At 39.4% G+C, this 10,723-nt stretch overlaps 1 protein-coding gene across 2 annotated transcripts; it reads left to right on the top strand.

Moving 5' to 3' along the window:
- The first annotated feature begins 847 nt into the window (after nt 1-847).
- LOC310899746 (uncharacterized protein) lies at nt 848-10,447 on the top strand. Of its 2 annotated transcripts, XM_083836616.1 has the most exons (3): nt 848-1,512; nt 2,384-2,505; nt 5,269-10,447. In XM_083836616.1, the coding sequence occupies exons 1-3, from the start codon at nt 1,206-1,208 to the stop codon at nt 5,323-5,325; spliced, it is 486 nt and encodes a 161-aa protein (XP_083692742.1). In that variant the 5' UTR covers nt 848-1,205; the 3' UTR covers nt 5,326-10,447. The 2 variants fall into 2 exon arrangements, 1 of the variants encoding a protein (XP_083692742.1); XR_014584615.1 differs by having other exon boundaries at nt 848-1,653; nt 2,384-10,447.
- Nucleotides 10,448-10,723: the final 276 nt, after the last annotated feature.

Genomic DNA, 10,723 nt, shown 5'->3' with positions numbered 1-10,723 from the left:
GAAAGGAAAGGAAAGGAAAGGAAAGGAAAGGAAAGGAAAGGAAAGGAAGAAAGCTCATGCCCTTGTTCTGTAAGTACAGTCAGCATTGAAAAATCGTACAAGTTCATGCTCATTGTCCACTGTAATACACAGGCTTGTTTGACAGATTATTTTATATTTTAGAAGGTGAATAAAGTTATTTATGAACGAATACGTGTTTTGTTAATGCTGTTCATCAGTTTGTTCTTCTGCTCTTGTCATCTGAACAAGAAGTAGAAGGAATCAGGTGTTTTGTGTGACTATCCTAGCAATGGGAATGATCAAATGGAGCATATGCAAATTGTTCAAACATGCTTCCAAATAACAAATGTGCTTCCAGGAACAAGAAAAAAAATCACAAATAATGTACCAGCAACAGGAAGTTAAATTAGCAATGAATATCAGTCACAATGAAGCACTCAACCAGCTCTTGATGTGACACAACTTGAAGGGACACAATGTACTTTCAAAGGGCACTGATGTAATAGGATGAGACATGGTGACCTTTGTATGGTTGCCTTATTAGCTACACAGGCAGCAATCAAGCAACTTTAAATGGCCCTGAGATTTTGTTCCTGACCTCTTCTGAACATTTTTCATTTAATAATGTGTCAGTGCCTTTTACGTTCTCCCTTCCTGTCTGGATTGCATAGAGATGAGGAATAGAGAGACCAAGACAGATAGCAAAAGCCTGATATGGTGGGCATCTCCCCACTGAGAGGCAGATGCCAGAGCTGTGGAGGCCTGAAGTGCAGGCTGTGCAGCTAGATCAGGATTAGGAGTGGGTGACAGATGCACAAGGTGCCCTGAGGGCTTGGAGAGAGGCTAGTCAGGCATAAATACCACAGCAGGCTGTGCAGGCAGTTTATGCTGCAGGATGTGGAAGCTGGAGAAGTCTGGGGAAAGTGGAAATGAGGAGTGGGGAAGAGGAGTGTATTCAGATCCTGCTTGGTAAAAGGGAGGAAGGTTGCAGATATATTTTAAGTAGGTAAAAGATGCATAGCAGGGATTTAGAGCTTTGGTTTCAGGAGAAAGAACTAGTGTAGCAGTGATGTTTGGGGAAAATGCACTGGGCTCTAGATAGCATGTTAGGAAATAAGTCTTGAGCTAAAGATATGTAAGGTTTATTGTAAAAATGTGAGTTTTTAGGCCATGTGCATGTTGTCTCACAGCCCCTAGCGTTACTGATGCCTTTGCTAGTCACCCCACAGGTAGCAGAGGATTGCAGCAGCATTCCTAGGCAGCCTGAGGTCGTGTTGGGCACAGCGGCCAGCACGGGACAGGACGCAGCAGCCATCCGCATGGAGCTCCCGGCTCTGCAGATGCTGTCTAACGCTGGTCGGATCTGTGTGTGGGGTGTTTTTTTCCCCAAAGTTTTCCTGGAACCAGGCACGGGAGGGAGCCTCCTCCCGTCTGGGGGACTGGGACAGCCGCGGGCCGCCGGCGCCAGCTTCTGGGAGCGCCGAGCATCGCGGGGGTCTCCGCCTCACAAAGGTAGCGGAAAAAAAAAAAAAAAAAAGCAAACAGCTATAATTCAAGAAACTACAAGAGAAACCATCTTAAGGCAAGGTTTTCTCTAGCCACAAGAGCGCTGTGTAGAGATGCTCGGTGTTGCAAGCTGTTCTTTCTCTCTCGGTGAGCAGACTGGTGAATCTGTTGTGGGACTCTGAAATTTGTAAAACTGATTATTTTTCCCCTATATGAACTGGGAGATGCCATTTGATAGATTTTTTTTCTTATTTTGTTCTTTAATTATCTATTATTTAATTATGGAGTCTTAGATCCTGTGAGATCTTAGACCTTTGAACATTGCTGGATGTTAACCTGGCTCATTTTTTATTACAGAAGACTTTAAGTAGATGAAATAAAATTATGCATGAAACTGAGTTTAAAAAATAAAATTCCAGCCAAGTTTTGTGAATGGATTTATTGAGCTCTAGACTGTATGTAGACTGTTTATATATAGTCTTGGTATTTTTATTTTTCCTCTTATTTATTTATTTATTTATTGAGTTGTGCTTGTGTTTTATAGAGCCACTATAGAACATAGCCACACAGACAGTCAAATCAAGCTGCCTGAGGGGGTGGGGAGAAGTGACTGGGAGTACAAACAGATCAAGAGTGTCTTTTGGAGTTGTGTCAGTGTGTAACTACACCCTGAATGCTGAGACTTACAAATCAAAAACAGAGTAGCTTTTATTTATACCCAATAAAAAAGTTGGGGCTAAACTGTGTCAGCTGCCTTAATATAGTAGAACCCATTGTTCTGCAAACCTTCTCATTTCTGTCCTTGGATCATCTCAACAGTACTGTTCATACTGCCTGTACTATAACTTTCATCCCCATCCCTGCCTTTGATTTACAGACTCTAGTAACATGAGGTTTATCAAGCTGCTAAAATGCAGAGACTCGGAAAGGTCAGTTTTCCTCCATATACTTTTCCAAGTCTGGCGGACAGAATTCTTCAGCAGTACTTCAATGAATGAGGTGAGATATAGCATCATCGGCTTATTCACATTACAATATTTGGCATATATTTTCATAATTCTCTTTGCTACCTACCGAAATGGGAAAGTTTTTCAAAGTTTAATGACTTAAAGGTATGAGGAATGATTCTGAAAGGACTTTTTAAAGGTGAAAGCTGCAGAGAACTTATAAGCTAGTAGTTACCAACACATGGAATTAACTGGGAAAGCTCACATTCTCTTAGACCTTGCACCAAGAGACTGAGAAGCTCTTTAATGGATGTTACAAGAATTGGCTTCAGTTACCTCTCATCAAATTTGCAGCACTCTCTGTGAGAGAAAAGTCCTGCTTCTTGACAGCATATGAGATTGCTGCAATTCTGACTGGAATTTGGATACTTGCCACAATCTGTTAAGCAAAGCAGCACATGCCAATACCTTTGTCAAGCTTGTCTTTTCATTTGGCTAAGACTTTAAACAACAACAACAAAGATTCAGATCTATCAAGAACTATAAAGAAGTGTGGTACATGGTGAGGGCTATGTAGGTGAAAAAATAGCCTAAATTGTGAAAGTAACTAATGGCAGATAGGTAGTTTAGTTTTTGTATTAGGGTGGATGTCTGCAAATGGATTTTGAACTCTTAGGCTGAGGCCTTGATTGGCTGACAATAGTACTACTGTTCTAAATACCATTGGATGGTGAATAGAAATAGAAATAGAAATAGAAATAGAATAGAATAGAATAGAATAGAATAGAATAGAATAGAATAGAATAGAATAGAATAGAATAGAATAGAATAGAATAGAATAGAAGAGAGCAGAGCAGAGCAGAGCAGAGCAGAACAGTAGTTCAGTAGACCTACAAAGATCATTTAGTCCAACTACCTGACCACTTCAAGGCTAACCAAAAGCTGAAACATGTTATTGAGGTATTATCCAAATGCAACACTGACAGGCATGGGTCACCAACCACTTCTCTAGGAATCCTGTTCCCATGTTTGACTGCCGTCATGGTAAAGAAAAATTTCCTAATATCTAGTCAGAACCTGCCCTGACACACACAGCTTTGTGCTATTCCCACACATCCTATCATTGGTTCCATATCCTTCCTTACCAGGGAGAAGAGATCAGCACCTCTCTCTCTGCTTTCCCTCCGCAAGAAGCTGTAGAGAGCTTCTAAGGTCAAGCAATGAGGACTACAAGTACCTTGTAGTTAAAAGAACACTCAATGGATTAGGTGAATGCCTAATGCCTATTTCACATGGGGGTTTTTGGTATTTCCTAGTCTAAAGAATGTATAATCGAGTGGGCCAATGCAGTCTAACCTGATTTGTCCTATCCATGACATTCCATTAAATAAAATATTTAAATATATATGCTTGACCTGCCTGACTTATGGAGGCTAGACACCTGGAAGATATGAAGGGGATCTTGTTGATCCTTGAGCAGAAAAATAGTGGACTTTGGCCAGACCCTGTGATACGGACTTTAAAGTGCCTCATGGTAAATCTGCCTCTTTTCTGTCATGTGCTTGTTTCATCTGTGGCTTTGGTAGAGGTTATTGCTCCTGTATTTCTGAATGGTACAAAATTTCAAGAAGTATGTGCTGAGGTGTTTTATATGGATCATCTAACTTTCAGCTTGGTAACAAAATTCAGGCATACTGAGGAAGGATGTCTGTAACAATCTTAGAGACTAAAATGTGCTATCACACAGAACAGATGTTCAAAGGCCACCTTCCTAAATGTCCGCTGGAGATCTGTGTGTGACTCAGACTGGCCCAGCAGTGATAAGGAGCTGAGTGTATACAGTACGATGAAACTCAATGAAATTGATATTAGTGAATTCTGTGGGGATATGTAAATCATCTGTCAGTAGCAAAGGGCACTATTTTCCCAGTATTGTTCATTCAGGAAGAACAGCAATGAGAAGCAGTGGAAGGATGGAGATGTCTCTGTTTTGTAAGTGTCTCCTTGAAGTGGAGAATACAGAGCCTGATACCCACATAGCAGGATGATGTCCTCAAAGAAATGAAGCAGACAAGCCAAGGAGAACCTACCTTTGACTTCTAGAGGATCTAACTAGATCCCTGAGCAGAACATTGGGATTTGGATTAAGGTGATGAGTTTCCAATCTCCATAAAATGGGCAGACGATTCCTGGAGCATGAACCTAATGAGTCCTGCTGTGCTGTTTTGACATGCTCAGTTATGTAAGTGTCTAAATGGGGATTTTCCCGTTTTCATTCCCTTCCCTTTTTTGCAGTCTTTGTACTGGTGGCTCCGTGTTTCTGGCAATTTGAATGTTTCTGAGTGGAGAAGACCTAGTGTCAGGGCTGACCAACACAACATGGCATTTGTTTCTTGCAACCTGAAATAAACGTGTAGCTCAAGGAAGGAAGGGACTTTTTGTTTGTTTTGTTTGTTTGTTTGTTTTATTTTGTTTCAAAATGCATTCAGCTGGATTGACCCTGGCAAGGCAGCATGAGAAGACTGCAGGTGCAGCAGGCCCTTATGAACCTTTCAAATCTGTTTACCTGCATGTGCAATTTTGCTTTTGAGCCAGGGTTCTGAACCAATCTGTTTTGTCTGAGTAGCTCTGAACACAATAGGTGCTGGTCAGTGGTGATAACTCCACAGCTCTTCAATAGTCCAGGAACCCCTTACTCATAAATAAGTAGCATCTTCCACAGATGTCAAAAATATTTCAGTATCCTTGAGATTCTTTGCTTTTTCCTCTACCCTGGCTAACATTTACTTTTATTTCTGATTCTTTATTTTTGCAGATGCTGGCAGAAGTCTATGCATCCCTGAGTCTTGAAATTCAGATGATGGTTTTATGAATCCCATTCTGCTCTTAGAACTGGAAGGGTACCCATAAGCAATACAAGATGACTCCAGTTCATAATGTCCCTGGTTGTTGCATTGGTGCACTAGATTAAAAAAAATAAAAAATGAAAAAAATTACAACAGAATCTATTTATAGATAAAGTTTCTAGTCATCCCCTTGCAGCTCAGAAAGCAAAATGTCCCCAGTGCAAGCAGAAAGAAGGAAGTATGTTCCATTTATGCCTTGAAGAAGTAACACAGTGCTATGGAAAATAAATTTTACAGTTGCAGCTTCAGTTCCTGTTTTCTTCTGCTGCAGAGGGACTGCCTGCAGGATTTAGGGAGACAACTAGGAATATCGTAGTGATTTGCGAGTCTTCTTTGCCAAATCTCCACCATAGCCTGAATCCCAGGGCCTGGCTCATGGGCCTGTTGAATTTAAGAAAGCCAAACATTTCCTTGCAATGACTTCCTTCCATGCTCATGTATCCCCCAAGAGCAGGACTTCTTGTCAAGCTCTTCATGTGTTTGAAGTGCAGTACTCCTAAAAGCAGGTGGATCTGGATTTTCTTAGAAAAAATTAAAATCTTGTGGTGAGTGAAAAGGTTTCCTCCATTGGCCTCATGGGCACTTGCAAAGCTGCAGCTTTCCTGCAGAGGAGCTTCACTTATTGTACAAGGGGTAGCAAAACTGGGATGGCAGGCAGGAGATGCTGAGATCTTGTCCTGTTCTCTGGCATTGCACACTGGTTTTCACTCTTGATCTCCTTTTGAGGTGACATGAAGTCTTCAACACTCAGTGTCTAGATGTTTACAGTATCTGTGTCTGCTAGATATATTTGATTGCTTTTATTGTTATTAAAATTAGAATAATTAGTTCCAACAGGAAGCTGACCAGATGTCCTCATTTAATCAGAACAGATCCCCTTTTTTCATGTAATATCCAGCTGTCCTAATACTTTTCAGAGCAGACCCATTAATCTCAGTTTTCATTGCAGTGAGATTCTTGATAGCTGTCAAGAAAAGCTCACTAATAGTCGTCTGATCCTTTCATACTGTTTAATGCTCAGAACTTTTCTTAAGCAAAGAAAATGATATTCTGTTTGCAAGGGAATGCTTCAGTCTCATCCCTAGTGTAAAATATTTTCAAGAGAATTCATTATGAAAGTATTTTTGGATTATCTTTAATTTAATTTGTACACTATTTTCTCAGACTGTAGGAAGCAGTTGGAATGTTGTCTGGCAGAATGTGTAGGGGAGAGAAAATACACATTTCTACATATAGCAGGGCTTCAAGAATGGGTGGGGAGCTGATTATCTTGGCATTACTAAAAGGGAGTTTTACATAAGAATGATACTGTTAAAAATGAGACTGATCCCCAGACTTTGTAGCATGGAAACTAACTCCTTGTCTCTGCTAACAGTATAAGCGGCACAGTTAAGTTAGAAGGATGCTTGAAGTTATTTTTGTTCCAGTCATAAGCCCCTGATACATTGTGTAATTATTTTAATTGCAAGTATTTTATAATACTTGTTTTATCTCTTTTCACCAGATTGGAGTAAATTACTTTGGGATAAAGATAAACTCTGTTTTCAACTTTTGCTGAGGTTTTAATTGGACTAGTGTATTTAATGTAACAGAAATTAGTGCACACAACAGCTCCATCTGATAAGGGGAAGAACAGTATGTATAATTACGGGCAACTAGCAATACAGGCCCTTCCCATCAAACAGAAATCTGTCTCTCTGTTCAGATATTTATTGTCCACTATAATTACGGCAAATCTTTAAATCCTTTCTAATGTTATTTAGATGCTCTGTGGGCTCATGGTTGTTGTTTACAAAAATTGTCCCAGGTGTCTAATTTCCATTTGGCAAGATAGCCACAGTAGGCAGAATATGGATTAGATTTGAGGTCTCGGGAGACTTCCCACAGCAGCACCTTATTTATGTAAACACACTTGATTGGAACAGCATGTTCTCATACATGGGAAGATGTTTTTTATAGTGTTCATTGTCTATGTTGTTTGCAGAACATATTCCTTAAACAGTTAATAAAAAAAAAACTAATGTAGGACTGCTATTGGCCTGATGTTTTTGATCCAATACAACACAACAGAAGTCTGAGGAGATTCCTGGTAGTGATAGCAATTTGCATAAGATAGCAAATTTTTTGGACATCATGGTTTGTAATGCACATTACAGATGACATATATGGCTATGATGGTCTACTTACACAGAGATGTCCACTTATATGGCCAGACAGGATAAATGCAGCAGGCTTAGATTCTTAGCGGTACAAAGCTATACAAGGGAGGGTTATGAGGAGGAAGACTGAATTCTTTTTCATAGCAGATGGGAAGAAATTGTTTTTCCATAAAACTGTTCTAAACAAAGTATTTAGTGTGTGTTACGGAAAATGAGTGTGTACTGGATGAAACTTAAAAAGGACTTTCCATTTTCAAAGTGTAACAAAGGCAAGGGAGGAGTATCATCCACTGAATGAGGGGCTAGCTAGTCAGTCACAGTATATTTTAAGTAGCCAGCAATAGGTCCTTTCATACTTAAAAATAAAGCCCTCTGGGTCTCATCTAAAATGTATGAAAGTAAATGAGATTATTTTCATTGACCTTTAAATTGGCAGCCATAAATAGAATTTTTTTTTCTTATTCCCATTCTGCTGGAGAGGAAGAGGACATTTTGGGTTTCATGGCTCTTTAAGCTAAGCTTCTGAAAAAGTGTTTCTGCTGATAGTTACACACAGCCTGCTCCCCACTCCTTTTCTTGGGAGCGAGAGCACTGCATGGGTGAGGTGAACTGAGAAGAGGTGAAACTTAGGAATGACAGCCTCCAATATACTTAAGCATGAGTAGAACAAAAGGAGGAGATCTTTATACAGGAAAGAGCAACTGGTAAATCTCTGGATTTATTGTTTGGGATGAAAGAGTTTTTATTTTATTTTATTTTATATTATATTTTATTTATTTTATTTATTTTATTTTATTTTATTTTATTTATATTTATTTTATTTATTATAAGGCAGGAAAAGAATAAATCTTCAGATACACACTGATTTTCTTCATAATATGTGCTATGAACCCTTGCTCGGCAGTGGGCCTAGAACTTCTGGTTGAGCAATAACACATCTTATAAAGCTATTTTCTTGATCTCAAAGCAGTGTATTCTTAAATGGTATAAAGTATAGGGTATCTGGTTGAATTAATACAATGTTTGCAATTCTGCATGAATTCTGCCTGTCTCTCAGCATATTTACACCTGGCTGTCCATTGTGCTAGTAATAATCTCCCACAGTGCTATTACTGTATTGAATATTTTTTATTCCTCATTGTATTAAAAATTGGTGCAATAACTTTAGTGCCTGTGCACTAGCAGACTTAGGGCACACACTAGCTTGAATAAACAAAAGGAAAGATACTATGTTGGCTTCTGAACAAGATAGTGGCAATCTTTCTGCTTGAGGGTAGATCTCAGTTTTCCCTTGTCCCTTCAGACTCTGTCTATGTAGAAGGCTAACTCCCCCTGTAAAATGCCTGCCTGGAAAAGTTTTGGATCCATAGACAGTGGTCCATGGTTTGCTTAAAGTTTCAGTCCAGTGGTTGAGTTTTGTCCCTCCAGAAATACTGAGCCAGTACTGGCAACAAGATTCTTGGTACCTCACCCCATCTTCCACAGATAGAAAACATCTCCAGCTGTGCCTCATTTGTTATCTGACTATGCTCTTGTGTGTTAAAATTGTTGCTGAGCAATTCTACTGAAACATCTTCACTTTTTCAATATCCCAAGGTTCCATCTTAGTTCTAGAGAGTTTTAGTTATATGTATATATATATACACACACACATACATATACACTTTTATTCATACCTTGATGTTTCTTTTAATCATCTTCTTCAGAAGAGAGAGAGGAAAAAAAAAAAAAAAAAAAGGATGTGGTGGAGCCAAAGCAGTCAGAGCTGGTGTGAAATTGTGATGACTTCCTTGTTTGAAGAAGAGGAAAGTTTGGGTAGAAAAGAGATGCATTTTAATTTTCTTTTCATTCTTTTAGAAACAAAATAGCAGCAACAATGCCAGTTTATGAAGCAATGATTAGCGGGACTGAAGTAACTAGTTCAGGTTGAGTACACATCTTGCTCTATATTTAAAAATAATCCTTTTTTTTTTCTTTTTTTTTTTTTCCTATTTATTTAGATTAGTGCTCAAAATCCTTTGAATTTAGAGGAATTAAGAGTGATGTACACAAGAAACATTCTTCTTCAAGACAGGAGGCAACAAGAAGTGCTAGACATACGGTGAAATGCCTGCAGTCTGAGATCAGAGCAGCTTTGGCTGAGGCAGAGGACTGGCTTTCCAAGGAAATGAAAGGAGGTAGATGTTATACTTTGAAAAAGATTTAATGGGACTTGATTGTCTGAAAGCTTTTTTGAAGTGAAAGAGTGAGTGAGAAGGTGTGAAAGAAGGACAAGGACAACATGCATCTTGAATAACTGAAACCTGGAAGAGGACTGAGAAATGTTTCTAGATCATTCTCTCACAGATTACTGTTGTTATCATTGTCCTTTCACGTGGTTAATTTCTAGGTTTTAGAAAACTGTTCACAGCCACTGTGTAAAACAGATAGGGCCTTTTCTCTAGTTCTTAGGTAAAATGGCACCACACCCTTCATGTCCATGCAACTAAATTTTCTTCCTTTCCAAATCCCAGTCCCAGAAAAGATCCCAGTCTACCTATTGGGAAAAATCCCTGACCCACAATTCACAGTCACTGTCTGGAAGAAAGCATATTACCAGTTTAAAAAGCATGGATGATTTTTGGTCAGTATTTGAACCTGTGTCCTCACCTTATTTTGTCTATAAATACTGACTTTGCCATAAAAAATAGTGCCAGAAATGGCCATATTGCTAAAGTGTGCATTTCAGCAAACCTATGTCAATGTAAAGCAGTGTTGTACTCTTTCCTCCCTTTATTCCCATAAAGGAAGTTCAGAGGCCTGTCCATCTTCTCCTGCCAGGTAACCGTACATTCTGGTGTTAAAGAAGATAACAGAACCTCAGGAGATGGAGTTGGGAGTGTTGGCTGAGTGTTGGGGGTTTGGGTTGTTCAGCCTGGAGTAGAGAAGGCTCTGGAGAGACTTTGTAGAGGTCTTCCAGTACCTAAAGAGGGCCTACAGGAAAGCTGGTGAAGGTCTTTTTATCAGGGAGTGTAGTGATAGGACAAGGAGTAATGGCTTTAAACTAAAAGAGGATAGATTTAGATTAGATATAAGGAAGAAACTCTTTCCCATGAGGGTAGTAAGATACTGGAAGAGATTGCCCAGAGAAGTTGTGGATGCCCCATCCCTGGAGGTATTTAAGGCCAAGCTGGATGGGGCTTTGAGCAACCTGGACTAGTGGAAG

This window comes from Anser anser (genome assembly GCF_964211835.1).
Source record: "Anser anser genome assembly, chromosome: 1".
NCBI classification, from domain to species: domain Eukaryota; kingdom Metazoa; phylum Chordata; class Aves; order Anseriformes; family Anatidae; genus Anser; species Anser anser.
This window is presented reverse-complemented; position numbering and strand designations above follow the sequence as displayed.